The 25850-nt window shown below is 43.5% G+C and overlaps 1 protein-coding gene across 1 annotated transcript; it reads left to right on the top strand.

Moving 5' to 3' along the window:
• Window positions 1-833: 833 nt before the first annotated feature.
• plekha1b (pleckstrin homology domain containing, family A (phosphoinositide binding specific) member 1b) lies at window positions 834-25634 on the top strand. Its single transcript, XM_042224744.1, is given in 14 exon segments — window positions 834-951; window positions 7771-7956; window positions 9357-9413; window positions 10462-10507; window positions 11220-11263; window positions 11265-11279; window positions 12940-13167; window positions 14150-14287; window positions 14754-14822; window positions 16581-16645; window positions 16726-16789; window positions 17158-17247; window positions 19790-19863; window positions 22590-25634. Coding segments are annotated over 13 exon segments (1263 nt in total). The 5' UTR covers window positions 834-951; window positions 7771-7815; the 3' UTR covers window positions 22822-25634.
• The last annotated feature ends 216 nt before the right edge of the window (window positions 25635-25850 follow it).

Below are 25850 nucleotides of genomic sequence, written 5' to 3'. Positions count from 1 at the left end.
ATCCTTTGCAAAGAGAGCGAGAGATGAGGAGGGAAAAAAACTTCATCTCAGTTGATTGGCTGGAAATCTACAACATGATCAAGCTGCCAACAGTAGGAATGTGTCACATCTATGCTCCCTTCAAAATAAAAGCAGAAATGTGACCATTCAGACAAAATCCGGACTACATTTATATGTTTCTATGAATTATGAGCACTGGAAACAATATGTGAAAATTTTAATAAAGAAAGAAATGTAGACCTATGTTGATTCATTCACTTGTCTGTCTTGGATTGTTTTGCTATTTCAAAAATAAATGTGAATAAAATATAACATAGTTTAAGGTTCATCTTTACAGCAGAAATTTGACATTTGGCAAAACATTCTACTCAGTGTTTGAGGAGATTTCCCCCCATAATCACTGTAAATTAGGAAAAGATGAAATAGTCTCCCCATTAGCACCCTTTAAATAAAATACATTTCCCCCATAAATTAGAAAAATTGTTTCATTTAAACTTTGTGCATTAAACTCATCATCAAGGTTTTCAATGAGGTAAGATGGCATCAGCTGTCTGTGTTACAGGAACTAAAACAGTGAAGAAAACAGTAACAAAAAATTAATAAAAAGGCAATAAAACAGAATTACAAAATATCTCATCAGTATTAAAAAATAATAATAATAATTTAAGTATTTTAAGTTTAGATAATAAAACTGAATGTAATCCCACACAATCGAGTAGGAAAGGCTCAATTTAAAAAGAGAGCAAAATTATTCTCAGACAAAAGAAAGAAAATTAAAGCAAACGTTTACTTTATTTACTTTATTTTGAAGTCCAGACGGACGTAACGCGGTCGTCAGCAGAAGCTTTTATTTCTAAAGGCTGTAAGCGGAAGCAGTGTGGGTTTATTGTGGTTTAACTTGACGCTGGTGCCGGACAGCTGCCACACTGGACTCGGACTGAGCCGGACTGTGTAAGTAAACCTGAAATTCGTCGCTTTTCCTGCCTCCAGACGGTCAGACCGTGTTTGTAGGGATGGTTTACCCGGGCAGCAGCGGCCTGGTTCAGGGCCACAGGCTGTCGGAGAGACGGTTAATGTAGGCGGGAGAGGAAATGGGTCGATGTTTTTAGGCCTGTGACTACAGTTTGAGCTCCACGGGGAGGAATTGAGCACTGGTGACAGTTTAATAGGTATATTTACCACCGTGAGTATTATATCTGTACCAAACACGGGAAATGAAAAGCAGCGGATTCACAGCAGTAACACCCTAACTGATCCAGGTTGATCTGATTCATGAGGTGAAAGAGCTGTAAAATCAGGGTTTATTCAGCTTTGTCTGTAAAAGGTTCATATATTACCAGGAGCGACTGTAGGATTCTCATGGGGTGGCACAGGGACCAAGAACACTACTTATATTAGTGTACTTGATTTTTAATATTTGTGCTACTTATGTTATTCAGCTCTTACATCGTGTTTTCAGATTTATTTTGTCCTTTATGTTTTATTTTTCCTTTTTCTGTCTTTAACTTTATTAATGTTTAATTTACTTTAGTTTCTTGTTTTCTTTTTGTTTGATTTCAGCTCACTTTGTCTGTTTTGTTTGTTTTAGTTATTCCATCTTTTTTGATAAACAGGTTATTATATGTTGAAGGCCCAGAGGAAATCAGAATGCCTGATCTGAAATAAATACAATGTAGAAAATTAGTGTTAAAAAGATTAGGAGGTATTTTTAGGCTCACGTGCTGCCCTGTGGCTTCATGCAAATGTTCTTACACGAGAAGAAGTGAACAATTTTTTGCTTTGAATAATTGTTCAGGTCGTGAAACGAGTATTTAGACTCAGAGCTTTCTGTGGAATATCGATAAGAGTGTCCAATCGAGTGTACTTCTTGTCCTTCCTTTGTGTGTATTTTAATTTATACTTTTTATTTTCCCTTTACTTTAAATTATTACATTCTTTTATTTATACATGTATTTTATTTGTTTCATAAAGGAAGTCTTTGTAGGGTCTGTATAAAGTTTTTATTTGATGTGCCGTATTTGAATGCATCACTCGGGCAGATGTTCATCGTACACCTGTACGATGACAAAAACATTCATTCTAGTCTATTCTGTTGCTTAATCAAAAATTATAGTCCTATATAAGCACAGAAGTTTTAAAGTCAAAGTTAGGGGTCATCAGGTCAGCAGTATGTACTGTGACATCATCAGTCAGATGTGAGAACTAGAGAATAGCCGTGTTTTCCCCTGAGAACTTGAAGTAGCAGTTGAATGTAACTTCTTAACAAGTTTACAGTAACAGTACATCAACCTTGTGATCTCAACAGAAAGCCTTCTGCACGTCGTAAAACTGAAAGTGAAAAATATCGCTGTGGAGGATTTAAAAAAGAATGTTGGGTCAGGATTTTAAAGCTGTTGTTTAACCCCCATCAGTAATTTCCATGTACTGTTTGCTCTTCCTGTCATATAGAACACAGCTATAGTATCAATACAGGGACACCAAATATCAATATTTTATTAATTAATAAGAAACGCTTAGCTAACAAATCTACCTGCTAATTCAGAGCGAGCTAATTACTTTGTCACAAGGGTAACCATAGACAGCTAGCTGAGGCCGAGGGTGTTGCACACTCTTTTTTTACGACAATCATCATTAGGGGCTTAATAATTTTCAGTTGTAGACCTTATAAATGTGAATACTGTTAAGCAAATAGCTCCAATAATAATAATGGATTGCATTTATATAGCGCTTTTCTCTCACATTCACACACTGGTGGAGGCAGCTACAGGTGTAGCCACAGCTGCCCTGGGGCAGACTGACCGAGGCGAGCCCGCGCCATCGGCCCCTCTGGCCAACACCAGCAGGCGGTAGGTGAAGTGTCTTGCCCAAGGACACAACGACCGAGACTGTACGAGCTGGGGCTCGAACTGGCAACCTTCCGATCACAAGATGAACTGACAACTCCTGAGCCACGATCGCCCAATACTTACTATGTCGTTATAAATATGCAAAATAATAAGAAAGGAAAAGCTGTGTTGGCACCAAAACACTAGTTGGTGGTGGAATTGCTGCCTTCAAGTCGATCCATTCTCTTCTAGTAGTTTGGACAGTGGAATAATTCGATGGAGATGCATCATCTGCTTATATTTCTATTTACAGTGTAGGGTTTCAGAGTACAACACAGAACAATTAATTCTCTGTAATTTGTGCTAATTTAACGAACGAAGGTGGAGTTACCTGAGTGTCACTGGGTTTTTTGGTGTTTAAGATTTCAATCACTGAGGAGCTGCTGAGCCGGAAAAACCGTGGACTTAAAATAGCCACCGTGACATCACTTACTGGTCTGTGGATTATGGTTTTGAAGCTTTGCATCTGCCATTGTTGAATTTGAGAGCTTGTATGAATGAATGACAAGTGAAAGTCAACATGTGGTATGACCTCTTTTATTATTTAACACAGTCTGAACTCTCTGAGGCGGCTTTCTTGTCCCTTCTTTAAGTAGTCTTCAGGAATAGCTCTCCAGGCTTCTCCAAGAACATCCAGAGCTCTTCAGTTCCAGTAATGGGATTACATAATTTCATCAGTTTTGACAAAGCTGCCGTCAAACTGTTACAGAGCCTTCACTGTGTTTCACAGATGGCTGAAGACATCGTAAGAAGCATGAGGGGTGTCTCGAGACTTTTGCACAGAGCCGTTTCTTTTACCTGATCCCAGTTTGTTTTGCTCCTTCTCTACTCGTGTGCTGAATATTTGCACATTTCCAAAAATAACCCAAATCTTTTTTCGCTCGAGTAATTCAAAGTGAAAATTCGAGGAACTGCGTTTGTGTTTTTTAACACTTCTATGTTGGCGTCATCCAAACAGTCATAACTGGTGACACCAATACTTCCCCTGTTAGCTGAGGAAGGAAAGGCAACAGTATGAAGCTCTTAGAGACTTTTTAGAAAGAGAACCTTATGAGTGTCTGCCACTTATCTGCTGTACAACTCAGACCAGGGTAGGTGGAAGAAAATGAATGGATGGACTTGCATTGCTAACATTCATTCACACTTATTGTGTTCTGAATTTGCATTCCCGTACCTTTGCTAGCTTTCTGTCTTTGAGCAACTCCCGCGTTATGTTATTTTCCTTTAATCAAACAAAAGGTTAAAGTGGAAAAAAAGCTAATTTTTAGTTGTTTTTCTGATTTTTGTGCTATTCTAAAACTCTCATGGCTTCATGTTTTCTATTGATCTCTAAGTCAATGGAGATCTTAAAACTGTAAGATCTCCATTCCCCCTTAAAACTGTAGCATCACCTCACTGTCAGCCGTGTACATGAAACTAATATTCATACAAGTTTGTCATTGTTTAGGCATTTTCACCAAATTTAAAGAAAGTTGAAGAAATCTAAAGGCATGAAATCAGGTGTAAGATATATTCATCCTTCGGCGGTGCTCTGAACTGTTCCAACAGGATTTTTTCACTTTGAAATTGAAAATGAAAACCACAAAGTTGAGCTCTGTGACAGCGAGCCGCCTCCCTGTGAAACTTCTAACCTGCTTCTGCTGTTTTTTTTGGCTTAAAGTCTGCTTTCACGGACCAAATTTTACTCATCCCATGATGGGTGGGTGTGCCTGAGACACTGAGGAAATTGCACACTCTTACAGCGGTGACTCGTCAGCGACAGGGTAGTCACACCCTGAAGCAGTGGTTTTCAGGCTTTTTGTGCACAAGCCACAGCAAACTGTCTGCCCTAATTTGAAGCCACACCTGTTTTCATATCTGCTCAAAATAACATCAGAGTCATCTAGCGTGCCATCAGTTGTTCTTTTGATTGTCTTTTGTGGTTTCTTGACTGTTCACGGCTCTTTTATGCCAACGCATTAGCATAAAGGTTGCCTCCGACGTCTTATCAGACACAGCTCAGTGGACCAGTCCTGCAGCGTCTGCTTCAGACTTGACTAGACCAAGTTTGTCTCAGAGGGAATGTTTGTTTTCAGACTGGCTGTTTAGTTTGTTCGGCGCTATGTTAGCATTACCCAGATAACACACTCTGAAAATGACTGACATCCCCACTCCAGCTTCCAGTAGCTTTAGCTTTCCCCCCACTTCTTAGTCAGTCGCTTTGTTAGCTGCACTGGCAAATTGCAGTTTTCCATTTAAGAAAATGATCTATTTCCCTTTTATTGTCAATCAGGGCCTTTGATGTGTTATGTTCTAATAATTCCCACCATTGTGCAATAATGGGAATGGGCTGTGGTTTTCCTTTGACACACATTTTTTAAAGCAGTATTTTAGGGGAAGTGACTGTGTATGAAGTACTGATACAGTACAGTACATTATGCAGAATACAGCATGTGATGTATGGCTGTCAAAAAATTCAAGGCTCACCTACTCTTGTCTGAAGTCACACCATTGTTGCTTGGACACCATCTGGGGGTCGGTCCCCTGAAGCATGCTCGGCCTTATTGCCTGTTTAAGTCTGCAGAAATGACAAAACGAACATCATTGTTGTAGCGATTGAAGCCTTAAACTCTTCAGGAAAATGTTTACTCAAGTACTAAATTAAGTTAGCAGTTGGACTATGTTTAGAGAGTTTTTTGTGGGTCGTTAACATCTTTTTTCTCAACGTCCATCTTTGTTATCTGCTTTTTAATGCTAACATGTGAATATTAGCCTAACCATAGCTCTGTAGGTCACCAGGCATCACTAACCTTTCAAGTGCTGCAGGTTAGTTTTCATCTTTGTTTACGTCCAAAGTTAAAGCAGAACTGCATGTTTAGTGTTTTTTTTTTTTAAATACTTAAGTCAGATATATCATCTTCAGATGGAAACTAATTAGATAGTTTAATTGTAATTGTAACTTGGCTTAATGTTGTATATTCCCTTTTCTTGTGAATGTGAGAATATGTTTATAATATGTATTTATTGTAACACCCGTGGGAGTAGCTAAACTAGAATTTTGCAGGTATCTGAACTTGAATCTGGGTGTTAAAACTCTTTGTTGGCCAAAATGCTCAGGCAGCAATTGGAAAGAAAGGGAACACGTTTGGCTTTTCCTCCTGCTTTAAAGGAAAATTGAGCAAAGCTGGACATGACATAAGAAACGTGAAATGCAAAACTCTCGTTACTCCTGATAGCTGGAGCAAAGTTGAAGTTCAGTTTGGACCAGACATTCAAGGCAACTTAAACCAGTCATTGAAAATGTTGATACATGGTGAGGTTTGAAGCCGCTCTGGGGTGAAGACACAAAATAAATGTCTGTATGATTGATTTCAGCAGACATGTTGATTCTGGCATTGCAGTGTGAGAGTAAATCACAGAGCTGGGAAAACAATAGTCTTTTACCTCTTAGGGTGTGTGTGTGTGTGTGTGTGTGTGTATTACTCATATTGTCACGGCATGAATCTGTTTGCATAGCCTCTATGGAAACAAAAGACAAGTCCCTGTAATGTAAATCATTAATTTTCATCCTGAGCGTTAGGGTAAGGGTTGGATTAGGATTAGTAGAGTTAAGGTTAAGTCTGTTGAATGTAAATCAATCGAATGTCCTCTGAAGTAATGGAAAGACAAGGGTGTGTGTGCGTGTGCATGTGCGTGTGCGTGTGTGTGTGTGTGTGTGCGTGCCTGAAAGTTTTTAGTGTGACAAACCACACTTTACATCTGCATGTTTCAATGACACGTTGTGTATTTGATGTGAAGAAAACTGTCATTTATGTATGAAAGGAATCCGGTGCACAGGAATGAGCGTTCACGTTTTCCCTACTTAAAGACAGTGGTATGCACTATGCATGAAGGAAACTGTTGAAGACAAAGTAGATTCTGAAAGTGAAGGTTGGATTAGTATTATCTTCCTTATCTGGAAAACTTCATGCTGGGCTTCATTAGCTATGAAAAGGCTGCAGGCGTTTCAGCGACTTACCTGCCAGTAGAAACTCTGAGGGGACTGAGGCTTTTGAAAGACATGAATCTTAGCAGCCGGCAGTAAATTGCTGTAATTGTTTTTTATTTAAAATTAAACTTTGAGGTTACAGTTAAAAGCAGGTGAAACATGTAGTCCAGTAAAGTCCACTCCCACTGGAAGAGTGACCCTTCAGAAACATGCACAGAGAGAGCAGTTTATGTGGAAAGGTAAAGACGATGCAGTAATACAAAGAAGAAGAAAAAATGAGAAAGCCCCAAATGTGCAAGCACTTGGCAAAAGTAGAAAGAAAAAACTCCCCTTTAGAAGGAAGAGACCTCCTCCAGAACCAGGCCAAACCAACTTAATTGGCTCCTTTTATTGTGGAGGAGTTGCAGCTCTCCATGAGTTCCTGCTGAAGGACTGAGCTCTGCAGCACCCACTCACAAACAGGAACCCAAGATACTTGAACTCCTCCACCTAAAGCAGCAACTCCTTCCCACTACAGAGTGACGTCAGACTTGCTAATTCTCATTCCTGTCAGTTTTTACCTACTCAGCTGCAAACTGGAAGCTGGACGTCACGAAAAACCAGATCTGGCAGGCAAACCAGTCTTCCCATCCTTACTGGAAAAATGGAACACAAACTTTCACTTGTTTCACTTTCTCTACATGTTTTTGGGATACAAGTTTAGCAATAAGATAAAACAGAAAAGCAACAGACTTGGTAAAAACAGAAAAACACCCAAGCTGCCAACCACTGTTAATTAGACCCGTATGTCTGTACTGAGTCAGCAGTGTAAAGAAATGTGCATTGTTCACTAGTCATAGATCAGCCATAGATCAGTCATAAATTCCAAACCTAGCACCTTTAACCTGCCTTGACACTTGTGTCTAAATGTGTGTGCAGAGTTCCTGTGATGCCCCAGAGCGGGCTGAGCTGGTCGGGGTTGCGATGCCTTACGTGGACCGACAGAATCGCTTCTGCGGCTTCCTGGACATCGAGGAGAATGAGAACAGCGGCAGGTTCTTGCGCCGTTACTTCATCCTGGACACTGAGCAGGGCAGCCTGCTGTGGTACATGGATAACCCCCAGGTAAGGCTGTTTATGAGCTGAAAACATCTTTATCATCTGAAAAGAAACTGTTTTTATAGGTGTTTTCATCTGAGGTCATGATGTCTTGGGGTGTGTAGTAAGAACATAAATGCAGGCCTTTTATTTTGAAGTTCAGAAGCCATTACAGGTATTGACTTTGGTTTTCTTACCTCCAAGTGGCAATAAACAGCTCGTGAAAATCATCATGCAGGGACTTGAATCGCTTCAGGGATGTAATCCACCACATTGTTGCACAGCTCATATTTTAGATGCTTCTTAAGAATCAGCTGCATGAAGCATCAAAGTCTTTGTGCTACAGCAGCATTTTTCTGTTGGCGTGCGCTGACACCGTGAAGCTCGGCTCTCGTATTGTTCTGCATTTTTCTGCTACCTGAAAAGGTGCTGCAGACGTCTCTGCCCGTGACTCTGAAGCCCACTGCTTTTTTGCAACAGGAGGAAGTAGGAGCTGTTGCACCGGGGAATAAATTTTAATTCACTTTCACACTCTGCTGTGCAGCAGGATGGTGTGTGTGGGAGTGAGTCAAAATTAACTCCTCTGTGTGCGAGCTCATTGTGATGAAGGGACATGTCAGACACGTGAATCACACCACTGATGTGTTTTTCAGAGGCGCTGGAGCCGTACAGCCCCCTGAGACCCTCCCTCCTCATATGAGGACGTTACACTTTGGCTTTTCTGCACCTTATACTTCATTAAAGGGTTTTGTTAAGCAACGGTTACTTTAGAAAGAATGCAGGATTAGGGCACTTCCTCCTTGGCTTCACTGTTCAAATCTGAAATCTGATTGAGTAGTCTCACCTCTGCATGAAACCAAGCAGACAAACGGGAACCAGAACAGAAACAGGTTAGCGATAGCACTGAGATTTCCTACTGTTGGGGAATTTCTAAAACTTGTCGCATCCTCATGCCCAAAGCTGGTCGGACTGCCAGCGCACAGAGCTTTGGTATTTTCCAGATGATCTTCCCACATAGATGTTTATAACAAGTATTGTGAGATCAGAGAAGACTGAAACCGGTTCTGACCATGTCATGTTTTTTATTCATATCTGACTCTTTGGATGAAGTTAAGCTCTCTTATGACTCCACATCATCGTCTTTTACATTATTTTGTCATTTTTACTGAACATTACTGAAAGGGGAAAAAAGCAAACTCTTCTTAAGATCATAAATTTAAGAAAAAGAATAATTCATGTTTTTAAATATCATGTTGTGAAATCTGTAAATAAACGCAGGAAATACTGTTGTTGGTTTCCATCATAGCAGGCAGCAGTGATGCTAGCGCTACTACCTTGTTCACTTCTGTTAGTTCTACGTCTTCTCGATGCAATCACGAATGGCTGATGCTGATACATTTGTGTACATTTGTGCTTTTTCTCTTCAGAATCTGCCCAAAGGTGCAGGAAATGTGGGCTCTCTCAATCTTTCCTACATCTCCAAGGTTAGTCCTCACTCTTCCACACACACCGTTTCACCTGCACTCTCTGTGCGTACAAACGTGCTTAAATCTGTAAAATCCGTTGTTATTTTGGCGTGTGATTTCTCTTGGTACCAGCTGTAGACTGAACAGAACATCTGCTGGATTATCGCCTCTTCCTTTTCATGACTCTATCCTAAAGCCTGTCGAATTCCTGTGGCGTCAGCCGGATTTTAAACTCAAAAAAATGAAACCGAATAAATTCAGAAATTCATTTGAAAGTCACACAGTAAATAGATGCTTCAGAACAGGAAGAAACCTCCAGAGGAACAGGGCTCAGGGAGGGGCGGCCATCTGCCACGACCAGTTGGGGGTGAGGTGAGGGAGACAGGACAGACGATACACTGTGGAAGAGAGCCAGCGATTAATAATAAATTGGACTTTTCTAATTTTAGAGATGTTGCACAAATACAAGAAAGCAAGCCTACAGTTTTTTTTAATATGTGCATTGAAGGACAACGCCGAGATTCCTCACAGTGTTACTGGAGGCCGAGGTAATGCCATCCAGAGTTAGCATCTGTTTAGATACCATATTATTATACGAATTTTGAAGCAGGAAGTTAAACCTTATTCTAAGATGGGCATAGAAGTGAAAATGTTTTCTGTGCCTTGTAATAATACTGCTGAAGGGAAGCATGTATAATGTAAACAGAACTGGTCCCAGCACTGAACCCTGTGGAACTCCATAATTAGCCTCAGCGTGTGAACTCTCCATTTACATGAACAAACTGGAGTCTGACAGCTAAGATTCAGACCACTGCTGTGAGTGTAGCATCTTTATAGTATGATATGTCGTTTTCCTGAGTTTTTCCCAAATGTGTGGTTTTCTGTAGGCCACATTCGTCTTGTCCCAGCCACAAGTCCACCTTACATCGGCTAAATGACAGCGGTGCCAGGATTTATCCGTCCCGTACTCTGCCATTAGCAGCATAGAATTATCACAGATGAGTGGGTTCATGTTTTTGGTGGGTTGTGCTGACACGTTTACCCTTTACTCTTCTCTCTCGCTAAGGTCAATGATGCCACCAAACAAAGACCAAAGGCAGAGTTCTGCTTTGGTAAGTTCGTCTTTATTCCCTCTCACCCTGCACTGCGTCTCTCTGCCTCCTTCCTCTTTACCTGCGTAGTGACTCTGGCCACATACATTTCTCTTTGCTTTGCTTTTGACCTGTTTCTGTGTGGCTTTGTTTCCAGTGAGAGGAACTATCGGTGCTCCAACACGCTGACGTTTTAAACAATAGCATGCTTGTAACTTTGTGGCAGCAGATTGTCCCTTTCCTGTTTCAACATCACAATGTACCTGTGTGCAAACAGCTGTGTACGAGAACACAACCGGCCTGCACAGAGCCCTCAGACCCCACTCCTTCCTCACTTCCTTCCCAGTCTCCTTTGTCCTCAATCCTTCCTTGTTTCCTTCCTTCCTCGTCGTTCTGCCCTACCTCTTTTCTTTCTCACTCCCTTCCTCCCTCTTTTCCTCATCTGTGCGGTTTATTTCCTCTCTTTTGTCCCTTGCTACTTGTTGTTCCTCTGCTGTCAAACAGTAGGCCTTTGTCACTCAATAGGAGGAAACTGTACAATGACAAAGACCTGACCTCTGTGTGTGTATTTGCATCTGGATGGGATAATGGCACACACACACACACACACATCCTCTGGCTCTGAAACAGAAATAAGACGATATTTTTAGATACCCATGGAGCTCGTTTCTCTTCTTCCTCTTGTGCTTTCGAGCCTTACACATTCCTCTCTCTCCCTCTCATTCGTTCACAGTTATAAATGCAGGAATGAGGAAGTTTTACCTACAGGCCAACCGACCCTAACCATGATTTGGTAGAATGGTTAGTGTTCTCAACAATCCAACAAGATCTGTGGCAACACACCACAGCACACACACACACAGACACACACACACACACACACACACACACACACACACACACACCGCACACACACACACACACACACACAGACACACACACACAACAGATCGTTGACCCTGTTTGTCCTCTTGTTGTGTGTCGCTCTGTCTTCAGCCTCGGGCTGCAGCATATGGAAAGTTACACATCAGGCCACTGTGATAAAGATCAGTGCAGGCGTAGCAGCGTGTAAAGACACAACAGCATTAAAGCCACCTGCAGCTGCTGTGGTCTGCAGTCAGCTGACAAGTTTTCTGTGCACACTTTCATCTTTTCCAACTCCCTGCCTCTCTATAATCAAGGAATCTCCGAACTCGTGCGCCGATATCGACGCACGTGCTGCGCTGACCGCTGCTGAGTTGAGCAGGCGGGCAAAAATCTGTTGGGTTGCAAATGGAGGGTCCTGTAGAGATGCACGGCCAGCTGAAATGACACCGAGACGTCGCTTGTGTCAGCAGATGCCATTTTCCTTTTTGTGTGCACCATCCTTTGCAAGGGCGACAACAGCAAGTGCATTAGCCTAACTAAAGGACTCGCAGCATTGGTCGGGTTATGTGCAAACAGTGACGTCGCCACAGCTCTGTACCATTTATACCAGCGCTAAGGTCCTTGGGCTATTCTCCGGTGTACATCCACGTCAGCACAGGAGATGTTAAAAACCACTGAAATCACTTTGCTCCTGATTTTGACTTTCGAGTTTTGGTGGTAAAAACTGGCAGTCGTACACTCTAAAACCCAGCAGGCCACCTGCATTCGATTACTGTATTAGCCGGCTGCTAAGCAGAAAGGCGCACTTGCTGCCAAAACTACACCACAGTGTGGTTTTCACCAGCAGATGTCATGCCACTATTGGCATGTGCAGTCTCAGTAGCAGCTAGAATAGGCTGACCGACGCCATGCTGTGGATGGATAACCTCAGACGCTCTGGCTGAAGTCTGAAGTCTGTTTTCAGTGTTTACCTCTGCTTCTACTGAGAGCGATCCTCGTCGTGTCTTCCCTGTGCTGATGTGCTTATACTAGGCTAACAACTGCTCTATAACTAGTCACCAGGTCAGTCCTCATACAGTTTAGACCACCTGTACGTGTAATGTCATGTTTCCTGTGAGGCTTTAGTGCCTTAACACGCAGGGTGTGACAGTATTGGCTGCTAAACTACAAAGTCGAGGTTATTAAATCACAGGGGTGGAGGGAGCATAGTGGGAAAAGTAATACCCATCACAGCAGTAACACTGCTTACTGAAAAATGATTAGCTGGGAGTGGCAGATTCACACCACCCATCCTTTTATCGTTTATTCCTTTTCCATCTATCAGAGTCCAGGAAGGAGTCTAAAACAGCACTGATTTTAAAGTTAATTTCTGGTGTCTGCTTGTTATTTTAAGCTGTGAGCACCTCTCCTTTAAAGGAATGGTACATATGTAACATGCTGGTTGCAGAATGAGCTTCCTGTCAGACTTAGACCTCTGCTCCAGTTCAAGGTGTGAAAATAACCATCGTCACTCTTTAAGACCAAAGCCAATAACTGATCCTAATAGCTTTTATCTCTATTTAATTAGCATTGCTAGCGTAATGTGAATTCCTATGATAAATAACATGCAGAGAGTTAAGAAAAAAGGTGAAATAAAGCCCAAGCTCTTAAAAATAGTGAGATGTGGAGCCTTTTTGCTCTGTTTTCAGGTGCCAAAGCCTGGCGAGGGCCACAACACCCACGCAGAGACTCCCCAGGAGCTGCTTGGAACCGTGAAACAGGTCTCCTACAAAACTGAGATCATCGGAGGAGTCCCCATCATCACGGCCACTCAGGTAACGCTCACAGCTGCGAGCGGCAGGAGCAGCTCGGCAGGTCCGGTCCTGCCTGTGCTGGTATGCAGCTGCAGATATGAGTCAGCTCGCAGGAACACAGGCGAGTTAAGGCTGGTTTAATTATGAGTCGGAGGTTTTAAAAATATCGAGGGGAACGCGCATCGACATTTAGCTGCTGATAGCTGAGGTTTGTTTTTATTTGTTAAAGGGGACCTCTGACAGTTTTGCACATCTGTGATTGTTACGCCGGTTTTAGGAAGTAAAACTGCAAAATCTTTGTAATCCATCGTTTGTTTATGATTGAGACTAGCGACCCCAGTCAGAGGAGTTGCATTATGGGTAATATATCATTGAAAACAATGACAAGAACAGGAAGAATGCATGGATTAAAAATATCATCGCTGACTGTTGTCTTATTTTTATTCTTGGACTCTCTTAGGGTAGCTTTGGATGATTCAGAGTTCATAATAATCCTTATTTGTTTTACACCGGGCTTTCATGCTGCCCCTCAGTTCATCCTCTGTGTGAAAACAACACGTTTAGCTCCTCCCTCTTAAAGTCTTTCAGCTTTCTTCTGATTGGCTGCCCCTCAAAACGCAAGATTGGATCAATGGGCTGGCAGGTGGCCGGTGTGTCGTGGTAGGGGTATCCCCTCTCGATGACATCACCGGGTGTCAGAAGTAAAAAAAAAAACTGTGTGAAACCGAGTGTTCAGAGCAGTTTGAATTGGAGAAATGAAGTGTGGACGTGCTGACTGGACACGGCTCAGTGTGGAAGTAAAAAGTCCACAAACTCTTCAGCAGAGGACGACTTTAGAAATCAGTTGAAACTTTAAGACTTCAGTGTTTTATATATGTGAGAAAATCTCGTCCTGCACTAAAGTTTATTTCATCATTCTGATTATAAGCAGTTAAAATGACTCCAGATGAAGTCTAATGTTCGTGTGTGTGTGTGTGTGTGTGTGTGTGTGTGTGTGTTTAAGGAGCAGGGAGAGGGGCACAATGGAGCTGATCGTGGAGGCGTAAAGCGGGCTCAGAATCAAATGCCCTACTTCCTGTCCAGAGGAGCGCAGGATCAGGCCATCATCAAAGCAGGATACTGTGTCAAACAAGGAGCTGTGGTGAGACACACACACACACACACACACACACACTCAGGGTTATTCAGTGTCGTCATAATGAACCATCACGTTTGGTTGGATAAAATCTCACACAGTAATCAGATAAAAATACTTTTGTGTTATTAATGAGCAACAGTCGATGTTCAGAAGAGAAAAATCTTTGAAAATAACTCGGTCACTGGTTTCAATCTTAGAAAAACAAGGTAAACCTTTCACTGCAGTTACCTGCCATATTAAAATAATGTTTTTTAACAGAAAATATTTCTTTCCAAAAGTGAACAATAACCACAGGCACAGTAAGAATACAGTCTGGTGCTTATAAATACACCGTATGTACAGGTGCGGCACAAAAATGTTAGAAAACAGAAGGAAGTGGCAGGCGTAGAACTAACCTAACTGTATTTCAAAATAAAACAGAAAGCAGCTAAACAGAAACTTTGAAACGTGCTTTGCTTCTTCCTCTCAGATGAAGAACTGGAAGAGGCGGTACTTTGTCCTGGATGAAAATTCTCTCAACTACTACAAAACTGACATGGTGAGGAAACGGCGAAGAGCTCAAACACGGTGACATCAGTGCTCAAAGACGCATCACGTTGCTCCCAAACAGACACTGAAGAAGAAGAGAGTGAAAAAAATCCGTGCTTGTTGCAAAACTTGCTGCGTGTCTCCACATGCAGAGGCATGCGTCCTGAATACCTCCTCATGTCATCTACGTGTGGACAGACTACGGCCTGTCTGTGCACATATATGGGCACACCCTGTGTGTGTGTGTGCGTACATATATGTGTGTCTGGCTGAGTGTTCACACCTTTTTATGTGTAATCATGTCCTGAGTGAGTGCAGCTGCTGCAGAGTGTTTGCTCTTCTACTGAGAGCTGAAGAAGGAAAGTTTGTTTCAGGAGATGGAGAAGAGAGAGCTGAAGCTGGTCTCAGTGATCCGTCTCACAAGCATTTCCCATATTCATGCAGGATCCGTATCCACACTGGAGGTTTTTGGTAGTCTGATTAATCCTGTAAAGCGAACACCTGAATGTTTCTGTAAAGTCCGACGTGTCATTTATTTGCCGCTCTTCGTTAAAAGCTCGTGAAGCTCGTTGACGTCCATGTTTACTCATCGCCTTCCTTGTGTTCACGCTGACATTTGTTTGCATGCTATCGCCGCTGACTGCGAGTCATACAGACCGACACAATCAAGCATTTAGATCATGCATATCATCAGCACACGCGTGTCTTCATGGATGCTGATCCGAATGACACACGGGCGAACTATCTGACAGTCAAATAACCCCAGCCTTCAGCAATAGCACACACTGAGCACCGTTTATAGGTGATTTACTTAGTTAGCGTCGCCAAGTGCTGATTATAGGCAGCTCATTAAGCCAGGTGATGCTGCACATCAGGGATGTCAGACTAATCTTCCATCGTGGTCACGTGCGCCCCAGTTTGATCTTAACTGGGCCAAACCAGGGAAGGTGGTGTTTCTGACAGCGTAAAGACATTTCATTAAACATTTAATCCCTGAAATGTCTTAATACATGAAATATAAGTGCAGGTTCAACAATACATCTCAGTTTTCTACCTGATACATGTGTAAAGTTACAGTCAATGTTCTGGCAGCTCATTGCTCACATGGAGCCACTGTAAAAAAAATCAAAAACGTCTGTAGCAGAGTGGATAGTAGAAAAAGAGGAACTTTTCTGTCATTTAATTGTTTAACGATTATTTTACTACTTGGTGCACCATAAGTGTCCATGGCGAGGTCTTTATTGATTCAAAAATACAGTTAAAAGTCTAAAATTGATGCACTCGTTCACATTTTATTGCAGTGGACCGGATTAGAGTCTTCGCTGGGCCGGTTCTGGCCCTTGGGCCTTACGTTTGACACCCTTGCTGCGTATGTTATGTATGTATGTTGGTGTAACCTGAGGTGATGATCTCTGATCAGTGTAAAAGCATGCCGCTCACTGCCTTCTGTGGTTTGACAGAGTGTGAATATGAAAGTTCGTCAGCTCAGCCGTGGCGTGAGTCGTCCTTTGATTGCAGTGAAGCCGCCGCGCTGCAGAGCTGTGTCGGATATCTAAACGTCTGACTTAGAGTCGCGTTTCCAATCGCTGTGAGACGACTGACGTTTTGTTCACTCGACTGACCAGAGCAAAGATTTAAACAGAGGTTTTTTTCTCACAAAATTTAAATGAAATCAAACGCAGACACTAAATATTACCCGACCCATCGTGACGAGGTCACGTGTTTCAGTTTGCTTTTGATATGTACTTCCTCTCCTCCGTCGTCTCAGGAGAGGGAGCCGCTGAGAGCCATCCCGCTGAAGGAGATCCACAAAGTGCAGGAGTGCAAGCAGAGGTCAGTCAGCCTCCCTGTCAGCTCTGTGTTTGGGTTGATTCAGGGGAAGTTCACTAAAACGTCTCCTCTGTGTCCTCCAGCGAGCACATGATGAGGGACAACCTGTTCGAGATGGTCACCAGCTCAAGAACCTTCTACATACAGGTAACACGCATGAGGAGGACGCGGTCATCAGTCAGGAGAAGCTCTTTCTGCACCGTTGTCTCATCTGTTCTGCTTTGAGCCAAATGAGTGTAAATTAGATTCAACATTTGCATGATTGCTCCACGCCTCCATCTTCTGAAGGATTTACTCTCTCCGCTGTCTCCACATGAGATACTGATGAGGATGTACTGATGGGACATTTGGTCGTCTTTGTTCTTTCCAACTCTTCTAACTCAACTACTGAGAAGGAGCGATTTACTGACAGGAAGACTTCGTTTAATCGAGTTAAAGTCACCGTATTATGTCATATGTACGTGTTTAGAATCATAGCGTGCATTCATTTACCTTCCTGTGTTTCTCTCTGTCAGGCTGACAGTCCAGAGGACATGCACAGCTGGATTAAGGCCATCTCAGGCGCCATCGTGGCCCAGCGCGGTCCCGGGCGCTCCGCTAACACTGTACGTATCATCTCAGGTGAAGCTACTTGGTAAAAGAGGTTTAGGTGACATGGAAAAGGATGAGTTTGATTTAACAGGACAGATGTAGCAGTTTTAGAACATGAATAATTCAGTTTAACTAAGATGGTACAAAGATGCTGCCATAATTGAAGATGCATTCCTTCTTCTCATTGGTCTTTAAAATGACTCTGAAGTGTTTCTTCCTGCTCACTTCACGCTGCAGCAACATGTGGCTGCATGAGCGAGTGCAGCAGTGCCACCATGTGGCAGAAACACAGCACTGCAGCAGCTTAATGAGGTCTAGAACTCTGTAAACCTTTATTAGATTTCTTTAATTAATTCAAAGATTTTTATTAACAAAACAATCTTCAGATGATTTGGGTGCTTAACCCAGTGTGGGAATATTTTAATTGTAAATCTGTCATTCGGGATGAGACGGAGTGTGAAGTCATTTGTGTGTTTGTGATTTTAATACCCTGCTCGTGATTTTGTGACACTTTCACAGATGATGATGACCGTGACTGATGCATGTGTTTTTGTGCATTTCTGTTAAATCTTTCTCGCACACACACACACACACACACACACACACACACACACACACACACACACACACACACCTAAAGAGTTTCCTTCCCAAACTACAAAAAACTATAAACATTCAAACCGAAGCTCGTCTGCATTACTGAAACCAACCTGGATCACAGTCTGAAGCTAAAGTCTTTTAACTTAACGCAGCGGTAAACTCCTGGAAGGATTTAAAGGACACCTCCTTGTTTTGTAGCAAATGAGGCTTTTTTGACTCAGAGCCAGTTTTGATTTTAACTTGCAATATTAACCAGATACAGTTTGTTCAAAACCTGAAATATTGTTTCACATGAGACCCAGACGCCAGACTGACATGAAGAGGAGTGGTGATTCTGCCAGTGATGACAGCTGGAGTGGAAATCAAACTGGTTTGTAAGAGAAAAACAAACCAGTTTATGGAAAAGCTCTAAAAGACGTCGATTTCAGACATTTTAAAGGTTTCTGATGCAAAACAACATTGTTATCTTTAGCCTTGTAACTGGTGGAAGAAGCAGACCACAGACAGCTTAGACAACAAGCACCTCTGGACAGCTGTTATCTTAGATCTCTCTGTGAAAGTCTCGTCATGTCCTCTTGTACTTGTGCATCTGTGATTGCTGCTCCAGTGTATCAGACCTTATAAAAACCCGCCATTCTCCCGATAACGCTCCTCGCCTGAAGCTATAACTAAGTTTGGAAACTATTAACTCCAAGTGAAAACTGCTCAGCTGTAGTCAGAGGTCCCCCCATCAGAGGAAATTCAGGCCGACCAAAGCAGAAGTCCATGACTGATGGTGAAATCACCGATTGCACAGTGCAAGTGTTCAGAACGGGACGTCCGAGCACAGATTTCACAAACAGCAGCAGAGCTGGAAGCTGTGTGAACCTGCCCGGAAGAGGATTACAGCCGCTGAAAAAAATGGGGGAATTTGGGGATTTCTTTCTCAGAATTCTGGGAAAAAATTCCAAAAGACTCCTCACTCTTTTCACTGGCCCTAAACTTCCAGTAACCATGACCCTGAAGGGGGATTAGCAACTTTTAATTGAGCTGTCCTAAGAATGTTTGGATCACACCTCACACAGATGTTTGTCACAAGAAATAAAAGCAGGTTGGCTGGTTTCTGTCTGTGTAAGGTGTGGATGATGGATGGATGGAGGGATAGATGGGTGGATGTGTGGATGGGTGGATGGATAGCTGGATGGATATGTGGGTGTATATGGTTAGATGGGTGGGTGGATGGATGGATGGATGTGTGGGTGGATGGATGGATGTGTGGGTGGATGTGTGGATGGATGGATGGATGGATAGCTGGATGGGTGGATGGATGGATGGATGGATGGATGGATGTGTGGGTGGGTGGATGGATGGATGGATGGATGGCTGGATGGATATGTGGGTGGATGGATGGATGGATGGATGTGTGGTGGATGGGGATGGGATGGATGTGTGGGTGGATGGATGGATGGATGTATGATGTAGGATGGATGAGATTTTGTTAAGAGTCGTTGATGATGAATGGTGGGTGGTGGATGGTGATGGATATGAGTATGGATGTGATGGAGTAGGATGGGATGGATGTGTGGGTGGATGGATGGATGTGTGGTTGGTTGGGTGGGTGGTGGATGGAGTGGATGTGGGTGGATGGGTGGATGGATGTGGTGGGTGGATGGATGGATGGATGGATGGTGGATGGATGGATGGAGTTGGTATGTGGTGGGTGGATGGATGGATGGATGGAATGAGACTGTGATTGTGGAGTGATGGATGGATGGTGTGGTGGAGATTGGATGGATGGAATGGATGGATGGATGGTGGATGGATGGAGTGTGGGTGGATGGATGGATGGGTGGACGGATGTGTGGGTGGATGGCTGGAGTGGTGGTGGATGGATGGATGGGTGGATGTGTGGCTTCGCTTGAATAGGAGCTCTCTCCCGCGCTGTAACTGAGTTGTGCTGTAAACTGTTGTTTTCAGATCCGTCAGGCCAGAAGGCTGTCCAGTCCTTGTATACAGAGGTATACGCCATTCTGCAGCGGTGAATGCAGCACGTATGTGACCCCCGTGCCTTTTACCCCCAACCCCTGCACCCCGACCCATTCACCACAGCTTCCCCCTCACCGAGCCTTCACCCTGCGCTCCACAACAGACGCGTTGTGGTCCTTCCTCACTCTGAGCTCTCTGTGCGTCGACGCTGTAGTGTTCATCCATCCTAAAGCTACAGCCAGGCTGAACAGTCACTCCAGCTGTTGCTCAAGCAGCAGGTCTTTGTAGCCACATCTGGAGCCTGCAGCACGTGCAGCTGGATAGTTTGTGCGTTTGGATGAATCTCAGAAACATTCAGAGTTTGAGAGTTTACAGTTCATGCCTGGATCTCACCCAAACCTTTAGTCAGAACTCTGATTATCACAGAAGCATAAGAATCAAGTATTTCCTTCCTGTTTATGTGATTTATTCAGATCTTCTGTTGATTTAAGTTCTTTTCAGCTAATGAAAAGATATAAGACTAGTTCAGTATCAAAAACAGGTTAGAAAAAGTAAGAATAGTAATAAAAAAGGGATTTTAAATCCATAGCCTTGTTTCATTTGTTCAAATCTAAATGTTTAAGATTTATTCTACAGGATTATGGTATCTGAATCTAATTAAATACTTAATTGAATTTATAAAGAAAAGTTGAATTTATTGGAAATGACCCATGTAGACCCTTGTGCAGTACCCTTAAAGCCCACCAGGGGGTGACAGCCTGCACTTTGTGACTCATGGCTCTAAATAGTGAAAGTTCAGATTTTCTTTCTGCCTTCATCGAAATGCATTTTGTTCATGAAGAAGACACTTTATGGAATAATTCAGGGTTTTTGGGTTTGACGCTTCATTTCAGACCTTCTGAATGATTCACATCCAGATTAGACTGAACTTAAACTCATGATAAAAAATTAACAAACTAGATGATCAGATTATTTCCAGTCTTCCTTACATATTTATATCCTGTGGATGGGTTTGTGCCACAGTGTTGTCCAGTCACAGTCGTGCTGCCCTCAGCTTGATGCAGCTGGAAAAAACTCTGAAATTGAGTTGATCAGCTGACCTTTGACCTTTAACTGTAGCTCACAGGCTGAGATGCTTCCTCCACATCGACACTGACGATTTCTTCGTACACTGTTGTTTTGGCAGCGTCCTCCTCGTAACACGTTGACTTTTCTCTCTGGTCCTCCATCGACTGCCTTGGATTAACACGTCCATCCTCTCACATCACAGCTCGTCTCTCTGTCTTTCTTTTATTGATCCAATACGCTCTCGTGTAGGCAGAAACTTCAGCTCCACCCGCTCATGAACATCATCCTGCACCACCTGCACCATCATCTCTGAGGGTTTCACATCGTTTCATTCTTCACTCCTGATTCAGATTTACAGCGTTCCCGACTCCCAGCAGGACTCCACAAAGAGCCTAACTCATCCCGAGTCTCTCTTTTTTATCCCGCTAACACTTTGTCTTTCTGTTTTTCCTCCGTGTGTGTGTGTGTGTGTGTGCGTTTGCCTTACAGAGAGTAAGGTGTGACAGTGACGTACTAACCTTCCCCAAATGAGCCCCACCGCCGCCTTCTTCCCGTCCCTCCTCCTCCGCCTGCTGCTGCTCATCGTCCAATCACCAAGCCCCGATGCCTCAGCTTCTTAGCACCTGCTGCTTGATCCCGCCCTGCTCCCTGGCGGCTGCGGCGCCACCCATTCGTACGTGTTGCTTGTATCTGCATGAAGCCTTGTTTAAACTCACAGCATTTCACTCGTGTGTAACTGTTTGTCCATTGAGAGCAGGTTAGCCAGCTGGAGGATTGTGGGTATTGTAGTGTTTAGAACCCCCTCTCTCCATTAAAGTGGCAAAAGAAGGTCACGGTGCTTTAATGTGGCTGCCCGTGCTGTTAAATCATCAAAGAGAACGTCCTTGGCTTCACCTCTGTAAGCTGTCCTTGCTAGAGTAACTTAGTTTGTCTGCTGTTACTGATCATCATCTTTTACAGTGTTCATTGCACCCTCCCTGAAAGCTTACTGTCCAAGCACTGCCTAATAACAACTAATATTATTATTATAACACTGAGGAAGCTTCTTTGCTTTTGCTGCCACTTGTCTGTCTGCTACTTTTGCCTAGCGATAGGGATTATTGTGCATTTAATGGGGCCCCTAAATATGCAGGCTGATCAATCAGGTCTGATTCTAATCTAAAATAGGGATTAGAAGATGGTGATGACTGATGAGCATCTTTAATATCAAGCGAGCAGCTTTCGTTTCACAGAGCCTGATCCGGATGTTTCCGATTAAATTGGCTGTAAGCTCCACGTTTTCACTGATTCTGTGACTCGAGCTTTACATTTTACTGAGCCAACACACGGAGTCTAATGTCAATATTTTCCAGAGCAGTTTCAGGAGTTTAGTCTACTTTAATCCAGGGAGCTGACGAGGACATGTGGTCACACAAAGACACGGAGTTTTAGTTTTAATGCTGTTTTGAAGAAAATGTAGGAAACGTCAAGTTTTTAGCAGCAAAGTTTTAGTTTAGACTTTCAGTTTTTTTTAGAGGAAGAAAAATAATGTGGCTGAGCTGCAGCTTGATGAGAAGCTCGGGCCTGAATGACTCTGACAGCGTTTCCTCTTTTCCATCTCCATCACACACTCATCCATCCATCCACCCACCGAGCCCTCCATCCATCCATCTATCTCTCCATCTGTCATTCATAGTCACCGCTTCTGCCTCACCACTTCCTTCTCTTCCCTCCGTCTCCTCAGGAGCACAGTGACCACTCCCCTTCCACCTCCACCTTCTACCTCCCAGTCGATGAGGAACCCCAAGACTCGCAGTCCCCAGAGAGTGCTCAGCCTCGCTCTGGACACGCGCCATCGGGACAACTTCCTGGGCCTCCTCCCCTGGAGGCTGAGCGGGGTCCAGTCCGTGATGGTGCCCCTTCCCCCGGCGCGCTCCCGCCTGTCCCTGCAGGAGACACTGCAGCCTTCAAAGTGAAAGAGGAGGACAAGCCGGCGTGGGGAAGCCCCAGCGGCGTCTCCGGGTCCCAGCTCCTCCTGGCTGAGGATCAAGATGTGCACATAACCCTGTTCTGACAAACTCTAATGGACACACACACACACACACACTTGTGCACACTGTCAGACTCTGCGTGTCCTGCTGAACCTCCTGGGACCAGTTCTTTGTTTTGTTTTTTTGGGATGGGACCTTCCTCCGCTGTTTTCCCTTCCTATTGTCTTCCCTTGTATCCTACAGTCTGTCACTCCAGGCAAACGACAAACATGGCTTGCAGTTACACGTTTCAGCGGCGCCGCGAGTCTCACTTCCTGTGATGCACCAAAGTTTGTGTGTTTGCTTCCAGCAGCATGGAGGACTGACTGAGAGACTGACTAATCCCACATCTCGGTGTTTTTCATTTTAAACTCGCGCAGAGAAGCTCGGGGTCCAGATTCACTGAGCAGAGGTCGCTGAGCGGCCAGCTTTCATGAGCAGGTTTCCAGAGGTCACGCTTACTGAATATTTCCCGTCGTCAGTGATGGAAAAATGTGTCATTTTCTTAGATTAGAAAAGATGCTGGTCTGTCTCTTTCATAAGACAGCACTGAACACAAGTCACGCAGCAGGGTCATGCAGGCATCTGTGTCTGCCACGGGTGATCCTGCTGCAGGGAAAATCCCGCATTGAGAAACTTTGGGTGGCTTCTGATTCCTGAAATGCAGAAGGACGGCTTAGCCTTGAGAATAAAATAATAGCTGTTTGTCTGAAGGAAAATAGAGGAAATACGCCTCTGCAGAAGCCTCCCCCGATAGATTTGATTAAGCTTCCAGCTTTAGTTCATTTACTTCATATTTGGTCACCGCGACTACAGTGCTTTAGAGCCTCTGCGATGAAAGACAATCATCTGCTTCATGTTTGCTTTGGAAGATTTAAAGCTCTTTAATGAAGCAGGCATTCCCAAAGTGAAGAGTGCTGCAGCCCGTTTAAAGACGGGAAACTCACATGGAGCACGCCCAATCTTAAATCTTCACCAAAAATCAAAATACAAGTGATGTATTTGCTTAAAAATTATATTTAAAAAAAAAATACAAAAATCAAATTGGCTCCAATGTGTGAAACTTCAGCACCGAGCAGTAAATTCAGGTCAGAGTAATGAGTGATATCACTAACTGGCCATGTCATATTAGCAATTTTAAATCACTTGTTATATAAAGAAATAGGTTTATATTAATATGTGACTGGAGTCCACCAGGGGGCGCACACTTTCGGAATGACTGTAATAACGAATTCAAATAACCGGTAAAATTAGGCTATGATGGAACTTCCGTTTGTCAAGTGTCGTGACCTCTGTTTGCAGCGTTTCCACCTCCTTTTTTAAGCGCTTATTTAACCAAAGAAATTTATTTGAAAGCTGCAGTGAGTGAAGGTTTATTTCCGTTTCTCATCACCGTCCTTCGAGAACACTGCTAACGTCTGTGAGGTTACTTCTTCTTTCCAGCATGCTAACTGGTATCTCCAAACCAGCAAGCTTTTTTATTTGTCTCTCAGCACCAGCACGTTACCAGTTAGCTTGCTAAGTAGCCGCCAAGGTGCTCCAAACATCAGCAAGACTCCAGCGCAGCTTTGAAAGAAAGAAAAGCGCCTCTGGTGGTAAAACGCGTCGCTCTGGCCTGTTTTAAGCGAGTGAAGCCTGATCAAGGAGGTGAAAAATCTAAGATGGGCTTTAACAGAAAGCTTCTGCTGTCCTTTGTTTTTATCCAAGGTCAAGTCCTTCTCCTGGCTCTGTTGGAGGCCTCCAGCTGTTAAAAAACGAGTTTCTCTCCGTTTATTTGCTTGTAGGGGATTGTTTGATCGTCTGGGTTTTATCTTAAAGCGCCTTGAGATGGCTTGATGTGTATCGGTGCCTCTTACTTTGATTCCTGTTCATGTTATCTGATCCTCAGACTTGCACATGAGCCTAAAATTCAACCATGATTACTAAATAACCCTGAAGCACCCGAGGCTTTGTCGACTTTTGTGCGTCCACAGAGTTGAAGTCTTCAGACGTTTACGCCTCTGAATCCTGCGGTTGGGAATCTTTGCTCTGGCGTCAGGACTGAAAACGTGCTCGGCTGTTGAAACTGCAGCGGCTGTAATTAGTGAGATCGCTCTTTATCTCAGCTCTGTCCAGTTTCAGCAGTGAATTTAATTTCTTATTAATAAAGCCGAAACCTTCCATCTGCGGTCCAGTTGCTGCTTTGCCACATTTCCAGATTTATGATATTTTTTTAAAATCCAAAAGAGAAAATGAGTCTGGCTGAAGCTGTGTTCAGACTCCAAGTGTGACTGTTGCTTCTGTCCTCTCCCTCACTGCACATTCGCGCCGCTGCACTGCTTTCTAACTGATGACGTATTTGTTTCAGTCTTTGGCTGTAAGATGTGGGGACGTGAAACCAAACTGGACGTGTAAATGAGACTCTAACACTCGGCGGCAGGTTTTCGTTCCTCTCGGCGTCCGGCTGCGAGCTCTGGTTGTGGGTGTTTCTTTTTCTGCGGTTTCGATGTGCTTTTAGTTTCTATGATAATATTATTTACAGTGATGAAAAATCGAAACATATATGTTGTTTAGTGAGTTTTTTTAAACACGTGTGCGCGAGTGCACGCACACGGCCCTCCTTCCTGTTGTTCCCCGTTCACCATAAGCTGGTTAAAGTGCCTGCCTTGTTCTTACTAAGAAAAATGATATAACGATGAGCTCTTTTGACCCTTTTTAGTGTGAACATGATTCTAAAAACATGTGCTCTATTTATTAAACGAAATTTGGAATAATTTGAACTGGTTCATGTGTCTGCTTTACTTTACTTTTATGGGGCGATCGTGGCTCGAGAGTTGGGAGTTCGCCTTTTAATCGGAAGGTTGCCGGTTCGAGCCCCGGCTTGGACAGTCTCGGTCGTTGTGTCCTTGGGCAAGACACTTCACCCGTTGCCTACTGGTGGTGGTCAGAGGGCCCGGTGGCGCCAGTGTCCGGCAGCCTCGCCTCTGTCAGTGCGC

This window comes from Haplochromis burtoni, unplaced genomic scaffold (genome assembly GCF_018398535.1).
Source record: "Haplochromis burtoni strain Fernald_Lab_line unplaced genomic scaffold, NCSU_Asbu1 Contig_148, whole genome shotgun sequence".
NCBI classification, from domain to species: domain Eukaryota; kingdom Metazoa; phylum Chordata; class Actinopteri; order Cichliformes; family Cichlidae; genus Haplochromis; species Haplochromis burtoni.
Note: the sequence above shows the minus strand (reverse complement) of the source record. Positions and strands in the feature narration are given on the sequence as shown.